At 40.3% G+C, this 18,971-nt stretch overlaps 2 protein-coding genes across 2 annotated transcripts in view; one reads left to right on the top strand and one right to left on the bottom strand.

Annotated features, from left to right (window-relative positions):
- lef1 (lymphoid enhancer-binding factor 1) overlaps nt 1–1,301 on the bottom strand; it is a 110,133-nt gene extending 108,832 nt beyond the window's left edge. The window contains exon 1 of the mRNA XM_067584850.1: nt 1,231–1,301. The gene's annotated coding sequence lies outside the window, so the exon portion shown is untranslated. The remainder of the gene's footprint in view (nt 1–1,230) is intronic.
- LOC137179847 (calcium uniporter protein, mitochondrial-like) lies at nt 1,273–18,926 on the top strand. Its single transcript, XM_067584854.1, has 8 exons — nt 1,273–1,655; nt 15,391–15,460; nt 15,645–15,812; nt 16,768–16,872; nt 17,028–17,188; nt 17,274–17,477; nt 17,648–17,764; nt 18,658–18,926. Exons 1-8 carry the CDS (start codon nt 1,548–1,550, stop codon nt 18,733–18,735), a joined length of 1,011 nt encoding a protein of 336 aa, XP_067440955.1. The 5' UTR covers nt 1,273–1,547; the 3' UTR covers nt 18,736–18,926.
- Nucleotides 18,927–18,971: the final 45 nt, after the last annotated feature.

An 18,971-nucleotide genomic window follows, 5' to 3' on the forward strand; every position in this document is an offset into this window, starting at 1 on the left:
TACATCCTCTTCAGGTGCAGTGTGTAGACTTAAGTGGCATCTAGCGGAACAGACTTGGCAGCCCAATATTCATAAATATATTTTATTTGCTATATAGTCACCTTAAAATAATGCTGCCTTCAAATGGGGTCATGTTTACCATGTTCATGATAAGAACGATATGAACACTCCCCTCTTGTGGTATTCACGACTTTGGAAGTGGAAATTTTCTGAAATCTCAGAGTTCACAAGCTGTGACGTGTAGGTCGTGGAAGTTCATTTTTTGGTGGATGGTAAGTTAATATATTGTAATTTTAGTCATATAGAGTTTTTCTTAGTAATTTTATAATACACCCAGACTTTCTAGCTATATTTAGTAATGGTTAATTTATATATATATTTATGTATGTATATATATATATATATATATATATATATATTTATATATCTATATATATATGTCATCTTTGTTGCCTCCGCATGGCGTTGAAATACAAAGCAAGTCAACATTTCTTGGAAAGAGGCGAAGAATGACAAGAGAACAATGAGGAGTCTTTTGGTGTCCATGCAGCCTAGCAGTGTTCTCACAACTTAACCATTTGAATGCCAAGCATATCGTGTACACAACCTCCCATGTCGTAACCACAAGCTCACGAGTTCCGTTTGAAGGCAGCACACGAATCATTGTTTTTCTTGCCTTAGAATGAGCCCTTTATACCAACATATGGGGTGGGTCCTCTTCCACGGAGCCCGCCATGTTGCACAGCCATGTTTCTACAGTAGTCCAGAACAGAGAAACCAAACTTTGGCTCCAGAGAGGGCCTTTTGCGTTTTTTGTGAGTTTTGCAGCCATCTTAGCTCTCCTCCAACATACTTGGAGGGAGAGGGGGAATTGGCTTTGGTGCAATCAACAAACTCAGCACTAGATGCCACTAAATCCTACACACTGCACCTTTAAAGGGCAATCATATTTTCTTGCTTGTGGGGGTACTTTACAGGGCATTATCGCACTTTCTTCCACTGAAAGGGCACCAATAATGGGGACACTTCATTCCAGACTGTCATATATATATGTACTATAGGGCCCTTCATCCTGATATACCCATAAGACAGGCATTCATAACTTTGGTATGTTTTCTCCTTTGTGCAGGCACCTTAGTAGGCATTTAAACATGTTTGCTCATCTGTGTGGGCACTTTTGCTATATTTTTTGTCCTCGGGTGCTTGGTTGCAACGTCTATTTTCACTCACCAGGTCTGAACAGCAGAAGTCAGTTGTTTGAAGTTCCCTGCTGGCTGATTCATGCAAAGCAGATCAACGACAAGAAAAAAGGGGGAGACAAAAGAAGCGGAGTGCTTGTTTTGAGGAGGAAATGGTATGCAGCTCGGGCTAGGCTCTGGGCTGCGCCTCCCTCTGTCCCGCAGCCGTCGTCTCGTCTGTTGATATTTACACAGACAGCAGCCAGTTTGCGCCTGGTTCATCGGGCTCCGACGCACACGCATATCGGAAGTATCTTCACCCGGAATGCTTCAACCATACGGCTAACACGGTTTAACTGACGGCTGACGATGGCTTCGGTTCGGATGGTCGGCAAAGTTGCGTCGAGACTTTTGGGAAGTCTTCAGCCTCTTCACTGCACTCTCAAAAGTACTCGTCCGGCTACATTTCTTCAAAAGGTAAATTCATATTTTGGCAATCGTGCAATTCGTCGTTAGATAACTATACAGTATGCTATACAGCAGTTTTAGGCTGACGGGCTTTGCCTGGTGAACTAATTTCCTGCTTTTTCGAACATAACACACTGTACTTTGGTGTACTTGGTCGGTTTGAATAGCTAACTTCAGACCATTTTTCGCACTGCTGAAAGAGGGCATTTTTCTACCTATTCTCTGTAACAGCAGCCTAGTTTTCTAACCCCAGTTTCTAAAATCTTACATAAACCTGATATTATTGTTTTTATTTGAAGCTAAATGTTGGAGAAGTGCTTGAACATGGTAAAAAAAAATTCCACACTCCCTCTGTCTGTTTAGAGGTATTCATGGGTGTGGAGAAGGGTGTCTGTTTCTGTCACTATAGCTCCATGTTTGTGTCCTGTAATTTTCACTAAGGATCAACTGAAAAACACATTAATTATTCAAGTGCATTACCCAACTCTACTGTGGTTTAGGTAGGCTAAACATGACTACATGACTTATCATTACAACATTATCTCATCACTAACTCCTGTTACTCCTGTGGGGATGCTGTTCAGTCAGCCATTTGGAGGGAGCGACCATGATTAAGTTGCTAATTATACTTCTAAACTTTAAGCAGAGACTTGCCTTGCTCTACACAATCCCTGCACACATCACCAGCATTGCTATACTGTGCAGCCTTCAGCATGTTCAGGATAAAGATCAATATCTTATGGTATCCTATGTCAGTATTGTGCATCATCAGATCTGTTTTTATTACTTCGTCACTAAAGATACAAGGCAAATGTCTTTCTGCACGAATCAATAAATGCATATATGCATGTGTGAATGTATTGCAGGTGGGAAAATCTACATAAGGTGACTCCCAAATTGTGTCAGAGCATGATCATGAGGTTCTTGTGGTGTGGCTTGACTCAAAATTTTTATTGATGAGTAGTTAAATGGGTCAGTTTAAATGACCAATTTTCTTTATTTATGATCAATTTTATCATGCATGGCAAGAAATAGCAGAGGTCAGCTAAATCCTGAGCAGTACGATCCCCACTGGATGCCTCAATTGCCTGCTAGTGCAGAGAGAACAGGGTATATTTGCCATGACAGTTTTCAAATATCGAGTGGACATTGGCGTACACTTTGAGGGGAAAAAAAAAATCTAGATGGGTCATGACTCACGCCTGCATGGAAGACTGACTAAGATGAGTTCTATTTTTAGGCTGGACCATATATAAAATAGGAGCTGCAGTTTTCTTCTTTTCAAATGGCATAAGCAAACCTATACGTACCCTGTGAGCAGTAGACCCTTGTTAGACACATAAAAAAACACACCAAACATGAAAAATGCTCATTATGTCCCACACACATTGTCATGTTCCCATGCAAGCTGAGCTAAAGACGCTGCTTTTATGTTGTGCATTTTATGTGGATGTTTGTGGAATATCGTATTAAAACAGTCAAAAAATGGGCTGATTCAGTGCCTGTTTAATTCCGTGAATCCAGAAGCTGGGATAGTCTTCCTAGTGACCTCCTCTGCACACAAAATGTTAGTTTTAGATATTTGACAAAATACTAGTAAGTGCAGTGTCCACAATCAGTTTTGACCGGTTTGAATTGTGCCTTCACAGATCTGGTTAATTTGCCAATCCTTGCCACTTCACTGGTTTGATACCTGCCTTCAAAACATCAGCTATAATCCAGTGTGAGCAATATTAGGCTGTTTGAGCAGCTGATGTCAGGAGCTGGTTAGAAGTGAGATATGTTCTTGTGAGATATGTGTCGGTAGCCAAGGCAATTCTCCTATGTCATATTTCTTTTATAAAATTATAAAATGAGCCAATTACGCCCACTGAGAGTTCACAGGAGATAAAGCGCTCTAACATCTGCAGTAATTTTTGTGCTGCCTTGAGCAAAAGATTGCAAAGGCAAACACTTAAATCAGATAAAGTATAGAGAGTTTTGATTTTATGCCAGTAAGTGGTGGTGCTGTTGATAATTTGTTTCTTTTGTACAGTCAATGCTGTAATGATATACTGTTAAACATAAAATGAGGTTGCTTGAAATATGAAGCAGGGCAAGAGAGATAAAAGAAATTTGACTGACCTGTAGTAGATCAAAGTGAATAGAGGATGCATTGTGAGATAAAAGAAAAAGTATGTCATTTTGAGAAATACATTTATTTGCAATTTTTGTCCTGAGTCATATGAGAGAATTTATATCAATTTCATCTTTGTGCATCCAGTATGAGGTTCAGTACTAAATTAATGAGGTTAGATAGGATGAAGGTTGGGAAACTACTATTTATGTCCAAAGCTGTCTTATACACAGTATGTGCTGTGTATTGAGCATATGCAATACCTCTTAAAAATGGGATGTCATAGTTTCAGGAGCAGTTATAACTTTGGGCCCTTTGTGCAAACCGCTTGGCAAGATGGCTGCACTCATGATATTAAAACTTCTGCTCTCATTGTGGGGTTGCCAGGTAGGTGACTATGTTGGCATCAAACAAGACACAACATGTGAATAAGAAAGCTTTAGAGTTTTTCCAGTTTTGACAGAGCTAGGATAGCAGTTCCTCCTACTTCCAGTTTTTGTTTAAAGACAAGGCAAGGCAGCTTTATTTATATAGCACCTTTCAAACACAGGCAATTCAAAGTGCATTACATATGGCGATGAAAACACATGTTGTTTTGGAGCAGGTTAAACATGCTCCAGACATACTGTACCTTTTGGACTTTGATGCACAGAGACAGTTGATGTGGATCATTTAATTTGTCTGGGTTTGATGGCAAACATGCTTATTTCCCAAAATATAATTATTCTTTCAAGCAATGAGGTGGGTTTCCACACAGGAATCAATAAAAGGAAATAGTTTTGCTGTTATTGCCTGTCTTTTGCATTTATATTTGGTACTGCGAGTGTGCTGAAATAATAAGAACATTTTATGTCCCAAATAGAGAAAAATATCTGCTATTCCAGAGCAATGGTAAACCACAGAATGTCAAGACAGCTGCGACAATCATCACTTTGTCACTGAAAGGGTTGACATATTTGTCTGACAGCTCGTTCCATCTGCTGTCTTGCACCTTTCATCATCTGGACTGGCATTACACTGTAAGATGGAAGAGGTTTCATTCTAGCAAGGCCTGCCTATTTCCCAGAGTCAATCATAACCATGCCAGGTAGTTTTTTATTAGGACAGCATCCACAGAAATAGAATAGACTGAACTCCCAGAAGAAACACGTGGATATAGCCTAACCCACGGGGAGTCTTTCAGACTAGTGTTTCACTCAGTAGATATCAAGGTCTTGCACTGTGGACCAGTGCTGCTCAATAAAGAAAATTCTTCAACAGAGCAACAGTACAGTGAGATACAATTTAATTTTTAATCCGCCCAACAAGAAAAACTCTGCATTCTTCCTGCTATCTCAAGCAAAAGTTACAGACAGCTCCTCCTCAGAAATTGAAAATTAAGCAAACCCCTCAGCAGACTGAGAAATGTAAATGTTTGTGTCACATGATCTGCAATTGACCGCTGACTATGACAAAGTAGGAACAGCTGAGGAAGCCATAATGAAAAATGTGTCGTTTGCTCACAGATTTAAATGTATAACAGAACTAATAAATGAAGACAAACCAGTCATCCCTTCTATATTTTCCACATTATTCCTGCTCTAGCTCAGCACCATGCTAGATGAATGAGTCTATACCTGTCCACAGGGTTGTCATCTGTTAATTTACAAGAACCCACAACAGCATCGCTTCCCTTCCATCAACTCACCATCTCCACCCATCTAATTTGCATATAGAGATAACAATAATGCTTATTAACACCAGGTAATCCAATGTAATAATTCAGATAACATATCCAGATCCAGGTCGCATGTTAATACCAGGGCCCAGATGCATGAAACTCTGCGTAGAATCTTGACTAAAATTGTATGTATGCACAAAGCCAGAAATATGCATACGCATTCTTTTCGTCAGATTTATAAAGCCGTGCGTATGCATGGTTCAGTTTTATGAATCTCAGTCACTGGGAAACTGGGCGCACGTGCACGAGCCTCTTTTCCAGCCCTGAACCAGCCATTTTCATATCAATTTGCCTGCTGCCCACCAGTCTGCACAGCTGCCAATGAAACAAACGGGAAAGAAGAAGTGCACTTTCACAGATTGTGTTGCAAAGGCAAGGTTCTCCAACAGCCAGAATAGCTGTCATTACACGCAGCTGTGCGAGCTTTTATAGCGTCCATATCATTCATTTATCACATGGACCTGTAAACCTTCATCGGCGGTGTTATCAACGATTTGTTTGTAGCACTCATATCTAAACTGACTTAACAAGGTGTGACACAACTAAGGATAAAATAAAAAGATTATTAAGAGCAAAATAAAATATTGACTTCTGTGTAAATTAAAATAATGATAAAATTAAACACAAAAGTAGTTAATCAGTGTTAACCTAAAATGTGCTTTTGATTGGTATTTTACAAATACCTGTGTAAATGCCAAAAAAAAAAAAAAATCACATAGTCAGTGCAGCTGGTTATCAACCTAAATAAACAATGTTTTACTAAAAGATTCCGTTTCTCACCTTATAGTTCATCTCCACCTCATCGCATCACCCTCAGATCGCTTAGGAAAAACATGTGTACGCCTAGTGCTGGGCGATATGACCAAAATCTCATATCACGATATAGGTCATTTCATATCCTGATAACGATACACATCACGATATAGCACATTTTCTGTAAATTCAATGAATAATTATTTTATATAAAGTGACCACATGGAAAGGCCTATTTCTTATCACATTTTACATGAATCCTCCTGCTGATGCTAAGATGCTGGTATAAAATGCATCTTGCATTTATCCCATTTATAATTGGTTAATTTAAATTGATAGACTAAGCTTTAAATAACATTTGTGACAACTGGGTTTAGGAAAAATACTGATTTGTTTGGTAGCAAACAGCCCACTTAAAACGAGATTTAATTAGACTGCACCCCCATTCATCTAAGCTTTAAACAGGCACATCACATAACAACATAGACATTCAAGACAGCAAAATTCTACTATATGGTTTATAATTAGAGAAATATATTTTTACGTTGTTTTAGACACTCACCAATGGCTAAATAAAGACGGTGGCCAAAACACTGTAAGCGTGTCCAATCATTCAGCTGAAGTGCAAGGATGTGGTTCGTGGCGTTATCTGTGGTGGCACAGACTAGGTGTTCCTCACGCAGACCTCACAACTCGAGAGCTTCCCTGAGACCTCTGGCTATCATTTCTCCCCTGTGGTCATCTGGGAAATAGCCTGTCTGTAAACACCGACTGCAGAGTGTCTCGGATGAAGTGTATAGTCAAACTCATATATGGATGTGTCGTTCAGCTCGTCCACATATCTGTAGTTATAGCATAGTTAAACACCTTGTGGATTTCCTCCTCTACTTTGGCCCGGCACTCTTGATATAAACGAGGCAACTCGACTTGAGTGAAGTGTTTTCGGCTTGGCGTTGTGTACCTTGCGTTGACTCACTAAACCCCCGTTTCTCAACCATGTAAATTGGGGCCATGTCTTTGCAGATGTAGGTTGTAATGGCAGCCGTTATTTCCTTCCATCTCTGTGAATCTTTGCTATATGGTGTGCCGGGGGCAAAAGCTTCTTGCAATGTCTCAGTCTGGGGTTTCTTTTAAGCACTCTGCTGTACTTTCGTGGCTCTCATCCGTAGACTCTCCCCGTACTCTTTGATATGACTTTTGCGTAGGTGGTAAAAGAGGTTAGTGGTGTTTGAGTTTGACGAGGGGACTGGTCTGCGGCATAATTTGCAAAATTAGTTTTCTGGTCCGTGTCAGACTTTTCATACCCAAACCACGTCCATACGACAGAACTAGCCCCTTTCTTAGGTACGAGCTCCACAACTCCTGTGCACACTCCTCCATGTTTGTTTATGTTGTCTTGCCTTCGTCCTTTGCCTTTGCCTTACATCCGACTGTGCGGAAGAATGCAAAGCGTCGTCAAATGACGAAAGATATTGCCGTAAAGAGTGTGATTTGTGACACCACGATATAAACGATATAACATAAAATGAAAAGATATACGTTTTTCTATCGTCAAACGATATATATCATCATATCGCACAGCCCTATGTACACCTGGTCTAAAGTAGGTCTGAGGTGCGCACATTCTGTGTTTATAAATACCACTTTATGTGCGGGAAATGGCGTATGCATGGTTTTTGTGCATACGCATCGTTTATGCATCTGGCCTCAGATGGTAATGGACACTTGGTTCTCTGTCTTTCATAAATGTTTAAAATGATGTTAATAAACTGATAGTCAACACAACATAACTAAACAGTTACATAAATTATATTTGATCTGTTACCTGTTTGTTCTATATCAGCAGTCACAGAGATATTTAAATATGTTGCAATGTGCTTGAGCAAAGTCATTATTGATCCCATGAACACATATGCAAAGACATTTCAGTTTATTACCCTTGTGGTTGAGATAGATACATAAGTAAGTCAAATGCTGCCTTGTCAACAACAGGTTTGACACAGGTTAGACCAAAAATGTGTTGTTGAATTCTTCAAATTAAACAACTATTACAACCATACAGCCACAAGATATTTACACAAAGCCTTTTGGCAAAGGAATGTTTTAATATGCGTGATAATAATGAAACTGAAACAGTGTTTTAGTGATAAAAATCCTACTCTAACCTTGTTAAGGTTCATAGCACTGTAGTGTGATAAGAAGTAGTGAGAGTATAAACTTCAACGTGGCAAAAAAACAGCCTGACAATATAACTGTCAAACAACACAATTGCATGTATTTTGAAAACCTTTCCTTACTCAAGTTCAAGTTCAAGATCTTAATCCTACAAACTAGTTATTCATTGAGTGCACTTCTTGTCCCAACCTTGCAATGATGCATTGTTTGACTATGTGTGACCAAAGGGGAAATATGATTCATCCAAGTTGGCAGAAGAAATGTTTTTGTGGCAGTTTTGCATTTTAATTCAGGAAGGGAAGTTGTTATTTTGCTTTGGAAGTTGCTCCATTTAAATATGCCTGTTTTGAGTCTTAGCACCACATGAATTCCTCAATCAGTGTCCCGCCTTTTTGTTCCCTCCTTTCAGTATTCAGCTCCCTCTTTGTGTTACGCTCTGCTGCAGAGTAAAGTACTGTCTGCCGACTGAAGATTGATTGTCTCAGTGTGTTGCGAGTCAGTAATAAATATGGCGACTTGTGATGAACAATGATTTACTGTCTTAACAAAAGTTGTACTCTCACAAGTGCAGTATAAATAAATAAAAGTCCCACCTCTGCCTGCACCACCCATCCTGGCTGCAGTAAAGTCACAGATCAGAAGTTCTTTCAAACAGACAATTATCTTCATCTCATGGCAGAATAACTACTGTATTTAGAAAGCTTTCAGGCTCTACTTATCAAAATTGCTTGACTAAAGGCCATCCTCACATTCCTGGCATGCATTAAATAAATTAAATCTGGCTCATTTTTTAGGGTAATATATCCATGGTTTTTGTTTTTTTATCCTCACATCTCTATCCAGGTGTTTTTTCCCCCCTGGTTTATTTCTCATCTTCCTGAATTTACATGATGCTGTGGCATACTCATACAAACGTTGTCTTTCCAATACCTTCATGCCATTGTCCTGCAGTCATCTCCATCCCCCTGTATTTTGTCTTTGCCCTCCTAACTCAACTGGACCATTATCTGGATAACAGAAGACAAATGCTTCAATGCAAATCATTTTCATGATAGGCTGCTGGCTGTTCTTAGCCATTATGGCAGCAGGCAGGAAGTAATTCAATTTCTCCTCTTGGCAACCTTCGTCTTTCACCCCTTTAGGACGTTTATCACATTCTTACATTTCCCATTCGTCCTGCTTCGAGTCATGCCAGCAAGATACTGTAAAGCCATTCTGCTAGGATCACATTTGCGGAAAAGTCGCCTCCTCCTTGCTTAATGATATCAAACCCTTGACGAAGGTGGGAGCAGAAATCTTTAGGAAGTGTAGATGCAACAGGCCATGGCTCAGTTGTGACAGAATTCGTAATGGAGCAACCTGCAGGGAAAAAAACGAGGCTGCTTGTCACCATGATAACCCTGATCATTGCTCGAGCAGGAAGCCCCGGGCTGCTTTACTGCGGAGGAGGGCGATGGCAGTTTGTCACCATATTGCTCAGTTTTCACTCCATGTCTTCTCTCTCTCTCTCTCTCTCTCTTCCTTTTGCTTGTTGGCATGGCATAAATAAGAAATGCATACCTTAAGGGGTAAATATACCTTCAGCTGATTGTTTTGAATGATGAGGAGCAGGCGTGCTGCATTTTCCCTGCAGCTCCAAAACTGCCTCCCAAAATTTGCGAAGGGCAATGAGATAGACAGCGACCCCTCTGAATATTGATTAATTGTGTAATCGGGAAATTTGCTTTATTTTGATAATAATCAGACAAATGCTCAGTTTAGAAGCTGTGGTGATGTTAGTCATCATGTGATAGGGCCCTCTCCTATCCGCAGGCTATATGAGTATCTTGTGACGAGATTGCATGTTACGTGTGTGTTTGTCGTGTATGGGCTTGTTCAGGCGGTTCAGTCTTTAACCCATTATCTGTTATCTATGATCTATGGGTGTGTCAGTTTCCTTTCATGGGAGTAACCCCCATGGAAAATTAGATTATATGTAGCTCAGAGGTTGGACACTTGATTAATTATGTTCTGTGCTATTCCAGTAATGGATAGTTTTATAACAGTGTCAGAGCTGAGCTTTTCTTGCTTTTATGTGCAAGTCTTGTAATGTCTGTGTTCCTCACATCAGGTGAAAATATTAACTAACGCACAAAATTTCAGTTAAAATTAGCAGTAAAAAGGAATAGGAACTGAAACTTAAAATCAGGGTTGCCACACATTTTTAACAATACATTTTCAAAACATTTCCACAATATTTTACCCCATTTCCATGACTTTAGTTAAGTAGTTTAAAATAGGTAGGCCTATGAAGCAATCATAGAGTGTAACAATGAGGCTCTTGCTCCGGTCTGATATGTCCTAAGACAGGAAAACAAGCAGTGTAGCAAAAATGTGGCATGGAGCCACTTCACCACATGCCAGAGTCTTTTGAATCCAGTGCTAGAGCCAGTGGTCTCATGAAACAGAGTGTCCACTCTATCTGAGGTGGGATCAAAAACCCTGGAGTGACCAGAGAGAAATCACAGAATGCTTGTACTCTCTCAAGAAATCATCACATACTGACTCCTGCACTTGATTTGCAGCGACAAGGGTTTTCAGAATTGCTTCATTTTCTGCACACACTGCTCTTTGTTTGCAAGCATTTGTCTCGGATCTAGGCATTGCATGCTGCTAACAAGGGGGTATTGCACAGGTGTCTTGTTAACAAGCTTGAGCAGGAGTGAAGTGAGGAAAGTATTACAGTCCATTTTTATGTCATGCATCTGCTTTTCTGAGATATTCTTCTGACTTTTCAGTTTGCTGAGTGCTGTCTCTGCTGCAAACCCAATTTCCAACTTAGAAGCATCGTTGTGTTCGCTTGCTTGATAAAAAGGCACCTGAAGGATTTTGTTAATTGAGGTAGCCTCTTTCATTTTCTTCTCCATGATGAAACGGTCCATGAGCCCTGCAGACAGAATAAAGCGTAAGACAAAAAATATTTAGTGATTGCTGACTAGCTCATCATAGGTCATTATAACATTATGTTGTCACTGGAAAAAGTGAATCTGCACAGGCTTTCTTGACTTCCTTGAAAGATTTGATCTTTGGCTCTGGTAATTCTCCTCTTGAGACTGCATCGATGTAGTTTATCACACGAGGCCACAGCATCAGTCCTCTCTCACAAACGTTCACACTTTCAACCTGTCAGTGTTGGCAGAATTTAAGCATGGGTGTGTTGCACCCTGTGACTTTTATGAAGTCTTCTCTGTGTGCAGGGATGTTTTTAAAGAGCCAATACTGCATGGAGAGGGTATGGTCCACTTCCCATCAGCTTGCCCTGTATCCATCCCGGAATGAATTATGGAGAGTGTGCAGTCAGCATGAGCATGAGCAGATATTTTTTGACTTGGACAAGCTCAGATTGAAGTAAATCAAAAACACACACAATTTACATTAGGCCCGTCCATTGACAACTGCAGAAGGTTCTTCATTCTGGTTTCAGAGAGCATATTTTGCATCCACTCTACGATGTCCTGAGCAATTGCTAGGAACTAGGAACTCCGAGCCTACATACCAGGTTTTCACCTGCCCCCCCCAACATCTGGATGTGCAGATCCATCCGTTTGAGTGTGAAAGCTTTGTGCAGGCTTTCATCGAACATCATTACGTAACCAGTCTGTCCGGACACCTCACCGACAACAAGCAGTTTTTAGGGCGCAATTCCAAATGTGGAGAGGAGCACACACTTCATTTCCCCACAACTAAATTTGGCCGCTATTCTGCTGTTGGGAAACATAGTTCTGAAAAGCTCACCTGTGTTAGCACATGAGCTGTACGAATAATGTGAGTCCATCATCTTCAGTGCCCACATCACTTCTGCCAATAGCAGATCATTGGATGTGGCAATGGATTTGTTGAGCGTTGGTTGAAGTTGTCCTGCACCTACACCAAATACCCGAAGAACTATTAACATTCCCATCAACGTCAGCTGTACTTTGTGTTTATTAGTAAATGTGACAATATTAGAAGATGTTAGCATGCTAACATGTTTGTAGAAATCGTTTGCTAATCATCAATATATTAACTGTAATTGTGAGAATGTTAGGAGAGTGACGTTAGCACTAAGCTCAATACACTGCTGTACCTAAGTAAGTACAGCCTCACAGGGCTGCTAGCATGGCTGTAGACTCTTAGTCTTGTTAACACTTTACTTATTTTGCTTTTCAATGCTCGAAACTTAACGCTAGAAATTATCCTTCACATAACACTCCTCCCCCTAAATATGTATAGATTTTGCTCACTATAAATATAGAAAATATTGCTGTAAAGTTGTTCTTTAATATAGTTGTTCTGCTCTCTCTTATTTCTGTAATAGCACATTTAACTGCTGCATGTGCTGTTGATGGAGAGAACCAAAGGGGTCAGTATTTATAATGCAGTGTGTCACAGGCAGTAATAACTCAGGATCAGGAGTATGGCATTGGAAATGGACTGTGATTCATCACAGAGGTCTCAAGCTGCATTATGTGCCACAGTAGCCAGGTGCTGTTGATTTACAACGGTATTGGTACGTGTGCACATAGCATATAACTAAATGGCCTGGAGTCAGTCAGCTGTTGAATTGACTCTGGTCAATGATCTTACATACACATATACACACACATACACACACACACACACACACACACACACACACTCCTATTCAGTAAAGAGACAAATAGTCTGGCCTCTCCCTTGATACTTAGCTCCAGATCTGCTGTTTTCCTAATAGGGCACCAATGTGCACAGTGCAAATGTTGCTCGACTCACTCCACTGTTAAACTGCTTCCGACATGAATCGTTTGTTAATGACAGTGACATGGCATAAGCATTTTATTCCCCGCCAACACTGTATTTTGGCAGCCAGCGCTTGCACCACTCTGTTTAATGAAGCGCTGAGGCTGCAGCTGTAGGGGTGGCATATATTATGCAGTTCCAGGCCGTTTAACACGCTGGTAATGTGTTTGCTGTCTGGGTTCAACTATGAGCAGTCACAGACTAACAAGAATCTTTCAGGTTTCAGGGACAGCGTGGATCTGTTCTCATTTATTTCCCCTAAAAATTTCCTATTCTCCGTTGTCCATGGAGAGCTGGTGTACTGATGCGTTGATGGTAAAGCTGTGTGACAGCTTTCCTCTGTATAATAACAACTGGAGATCTCATGCAAGCTGAGCTGCTCAAATTTGTCTCATTGGGATCACTATGTTTGGCTCTTTTGGGGACATACAGTATTTATAAAATCACGTTGTCCTTCACAGTCTGATGCGCTACTTCATTAGCAATCTAACAAAGACTTTAAATCCAAATTATTATGTAATTCCGAGGTAACAAAAACTGTTTTAAGCTGCATAATGTTTCTTTCTGTTTCACCTCCTGGTTTTAGCCACAGTCGTTCATAGTTTAGGTTACCACTCAGGCAAAAGCCTCCTGTGGACAGTTACTCATTGTTGTATGTTAATGTTGTTTTACCTGTTAAAGCCCCATCTCCAGAACAGTGGAGTGTGTGGGACTGCACATCTGGATTCTTCTCCACTACTCTCAAGGCTTGTCTTCCTTTTCTACCCATAAAAATGGACGACTCCCTTGGCCCTTCTTTTAATGTAATATTGATTGAACATCCTTCTAGCTGGAGGACAAAGGGGCGGGAGTGCTGCCACACCTCGAGATGTCAGTTGGAGAAAGGTGTTATCAAGTGGGACCTCTCTGACTCTCAGCTAAATAAGAAACACCAGAGTCAAATCTGTTCTTGGTGGTTGAAAGGCCTAAGTGTTGCAACAGGAGGATGCAGTGCGTGTTCAGAGCTTTTAGTAGGAAACTACTAACTGGATGTGTTTGACAGGGAGGATTGATATTCTGAATATTACTATTTTTATGCCTACAGCTTCCACAAATGATTAATTTGATTAGCAATTTATCTGTTTAGATGTTCTTTAGATTAATCAATGAACCATTCAGTCTATGAGTCATCAGAAAATAGTGAAAAATGCCCTTTATAAATTTCCACATTCCCATGTCTTGTTTAGCCCAAACAGTCAGAAACCCAAAGATATTCAGTTTCAAAAACAGAAAATATTCCTATTTGACTGGTTGGAACTCGTTCTTGGCATTTTTGCTTAAAAAATGACTAAAGCTAATTAATTGATTATCAAAGTAGTTGCCAATTTCTATTAATCAACCAATATTTGCAGCTCTAGTTACGTCTAACCATAGCACTTCATATTCTGAACATATAAGTATCATTGTTGCTGATATTATAATTACTTTGGCCTTTTTAAAATTTTTTTCTTTGTGTTTATGGCTTCATGCACGTCCAAGTGGGCGTAGTTATTGAGTAGAAAGTAAAAGGACTATGCCCAAGGAATGTCAAGTGCAGGACAGAGAAGTTCTCCTGCTGACTAGAATAATGAGCTGTTCCCTTTAGATGTGTTTCTCCATTATCAGGATTATAGTCGTGACACGCAGTCTTGCAGAGTGATAGTACTGTTTATAGAGACACACTGGCATTTCATTAAGCACCACATGCCACAGCCTAAAATTTCATGATAAGTCATACATCAGCAAAAATAAGCCAGTTTAATCAGCAGAATCTGCACTAACGGTGGTTCATATTACAAAAGGTTTAAGCAGGGGGATTGAAATGCATTTCAAAAGGAAGTGAGTGTAATAGAAGAATTTCATATTAGCGTAAAAGCACTCTCAGAGCTGAGCCAAAGCCCAGAAAACTCAATTGATGCTGCGTGTTGGCAGACTTGTAAGTGATCCTTTGTCACAGCTTTCTTTTCAGGATGTTTGGGCTCTGTTTACCCTCCGATGTCTGCTAACATGACAGTTTACCAAGGGAGGGGTGCACTTATGAACTCTTATAACTGACAAGCTGATATTTCTTTTCTGTCTTTCTTTCCTTCTTTTCTTTCTTTCTCTTTCTTTTTTCTTTCTTTCCTTCTTTCTTTCTTTCCCTTTTTGTCTGTCTTTCTTTCTAGGTTCAACAGACGCGGCCTCTACTTGGAAATTGTCAAGCTCTTTTCTGCAGTACACTCCCACCCTCCAGTGGTAATATACCGTTACTACATCCACATTAAAATTAAACCTCTACATGTCACATGGCTACGCCCTTTATTGACTTTTCATCCCTACTGCTGGATAAAAGACAAATTTAATGATATGTACATATGCCTTGAGACATAAAAATGCAAGCTCAACCCTCTGAAACCCCCCTCTGATTTGATTGTTTCAGATGTGTCTTTGAAGTACAAACATGGCCGTTTGGTTCTTGAGGTCCCGTTGCCATCCAGGAAGGAGAAGTGTCTGTTCTTCCTCAGGCCTATGCTGATGAGTGTGGGAGACCTGATCGATGATCTGCAGAGAGAAGACCCTGGAGCCGCCGCCTCTGTGCTCTCCCAAGGTAGGACGCGTGCTGCCTGTAAACACACCAGTTTGATTACATTCTGTGGGTGTTGTCAGACTGGTTGAAGCTATTTATGTTGCAGACTGGTTTGGCAGGTTAGGTGTAAGCTGGGAAAGCTGAGTAGTTTGACCTGATGCCTGCAGAATATCATTTAACAAACCATTAACTGAAGTGTTGCTAAATTGCTCAAAAATTAACCCTAAAGGCTTTAAAGAGTTAATTGACTCTGAATAACAGACGGTTCAGTGTAGCAGCAGTAATCTGCCCACTATAATATGTTGTATTTTGCTTTTTAGTACAGAGCAGTTATTGGAAATGTGCCTTTATTGTCAATTGTTGGGGACATTTGTAGTAAAATGGGTCAGCCTTTTTTAAATGAAACAATGTCTATTTTTGACCCCTCATCACAGGTTAAAGCCTTAAAGGACAGGTTCACAATTTTTCAAGTCTGTCTTAGGTTTTGCTTGCTGTAATCATTTCTGCTGCTAATACTGGCCAGTAACAGATCCCTTCATAATACACTTTCAATGTAAGTGATGGGGGACAATTCTACAGCTCTTGTTTTGTGCAAAATTGTATTAAAAGGTTTATCAGAAGCTTATATGAGGCTTCAGCAGTCTGAGTTAATCATTTCAAGTGGATATCTGCCACATTTACAGTCTTTTTAGCATCAAATTCCCTCTTTGTGTTTCCTCTGTCAGTGTTTCCCAGTTGAGCTGCAGTGGAAGCATCGTTACAAAAACAGGAACTTTGGCACTAAAAGGACTGTATTATTGACTTCCTCTCAGGCAGTTGTGATCCGTTTTGCATTTTATTGTGTTCTATGATTATTTTTTTATGGTTGGCTGTTTGTTGGTGATGTGAGTTAGAAAACCATTTTACTCTGCTATTAATATGAAGTTATGTGATTGCAATAAAAGTACTGGGTTGGTCATTTGTCCTCTTCTTACAGATGGAGAGCGTGTCGCCAGCAACACACTGATAGATGCTCTGCTGGACAAGGACTTCCAGCTCGTCATCAATGATGCAGTTTATAATGTCTCCTCTCCTGAAAAGGGTACAAACACATTTCTCTCCAGGCGTAAATGATCCTCATTTTGTGCGCTTCTCAATTACATGTAGTCCTGCTGATAAATAAGAGGGATTATCTCTCCAGGCATGACTCCTCTCACTTTCTCATCCTCATCCACCTTGTTGTGCCCTCTGTTGCAGTGTGCACATCCAGTGAACATGCCATGGAGCTGGAGGACATGAAGCATGTCGTGCATCTGCTGCACACAGCGCTTCACCTGCCTGAACACCACCTACTGCAGGAGAGGCAGCTGCTTGAGAGAATGGACAAACTCAAACAAGAGCTGTCACCTCTGGAGAAGGTGTGTGGTTCAGTTGTTAGTTTTATTGGACAGGCTTCTACGAATTGGCTGCTAACCTGACTCTCCTTATATTATTACTGTACAGATGAAGGCACAGCTGTCCCGTAGAGCAGAGTTCCACACATCCAAGGCTGTTTGGATCGGCATGGCCCTGTTATCAGTGCAGGGCGGTGCTCTGGCCTGGCTCACCTGGTGGGTCTATTCATGGGACGTCATGGAGCCCGTCACTTACTTCATCACCTACGCCACCAGCATTGGAGCCTTCAGCTATTATGTCCTTACAAAGCAGGCAAGTGTCAGGGACATGAGACCCCCCTCAGCTTTGTTCTTTAGTTGTAGACAATTTGGATTTAACAAACTGTCCAGTTAGCTTTAAGCTAAAAATCATGCATATGTTTGCATATATTTTTTTTATATCTTCCCAGATTTATAGCAATCCTATTTTTTTCTTTCCATTAGGATTATATATATCCAGATGCTAAGGACAGACAGTTCCTGCATTACTTTTATAAGGGGGCCAGAAAGAAGAATTTCAACGTGAACAAATACAATGAACTGAAGGATGAACTGGCTCAGGTTTGTTTGTTCACTTTACATTTACATTCCCACATTAGCTGAGTCATTAGCTACAGTTACAGGCAGTTAAGAGTCACAGTGCACTTTACTAACATGTTTGGAAGCACACAAACCCAAGAGGAGCATGTAAACTGCACATGTGCTACAGTTTAACTGTGAACTATTAAGTGTAATAGCAACAAGATTAAGAATTTACAGCCATTCTGGGACAGCAGCACTTTGAGCTAAATGCTAATGCTAGCAGGGCTGAAAAGGACAATACTAGCTGTAATGCTATTAGCACAAAAATCCAACTCAGGCTAATGGGACTGTCAGAAGTTTTGCCAGTATTTAGCAACACAAAAATTGATTACAGCTCATTTTCAAGGGAACATGAATGTGTGCCAAATTTCATGGGAATCCATTCAGTACTTGTCGAAACATTTCTCTCCAAGCCACAAATAAAAACTATATGGTGGCACTTGAGGAAAAGTCAGGGGATCAACAAAGTCAGTAGGATTCATCCTATGGGGACCCTGAATTTCTGAACAAAGTTTCATGGAAATCCATTTAATAGTTGTTGAGATATTTCGGTCTGGACCAAAGTGGTGGAGCGACAGACCCACTGACATTGCCATGTCACTAGCACGCCTAAAAATGTAAGCTAGAACATCTGAAATATTCCAGTGACTCACTTTCCAGCATTCATATCCAGTAATGTGGAAACTTTCTCAAGATAAGAGCTATGTATAAGCAAAAAACAAGTTCTAATGAAACGAGAAGTGTTTTAAAAAAGTGCACCTTCATTCATTCATCATTAAAAGAGGCTATAACAATTATGATCCACCGCCTTCTTGAAATCCTAGTGGATTATTTGTTAATAATGGAGTTCTGTGTGACTGTCTTTCTGTCAGGTGGAGGACGACCTGAAACGTCTGAGGTATCCAACTCAACTTCAGCTACCACTGGAACAGATCCAGCCAAAGCCATGAACGAAGCCAAGCCATGAACACGTCGTCACTCACACGTAGATCTCCAGAGCAAAAACACTTTTTCTGCTTTATTTTAATAATGGCACATTTTTAAACAGGAATCCATATCATTTGGTGTTTTGTTTACAATCTTGATAATGTTGCCAGGTGTATAACACTGAGAACTATTGAAATAAAAAGTATTTCCTGAACACTGGGAGACTCTCCCGTCTGCTTGTCTTATTATGGAAATATCA

Source organism: Thunnus thynnus, chromosome 3, assembly GCF_963924715.1.
Source record: "Thunnus thynnus chromosome 3, fThuThy2.1, whole genome shotgun sequence".
Taxonomy (NCBI): Eukaryota; Metazoa; Chordata; class Actinopteri; order Scombriformes; family Scombridae; genus Thunnus; species Thunnus thynnus.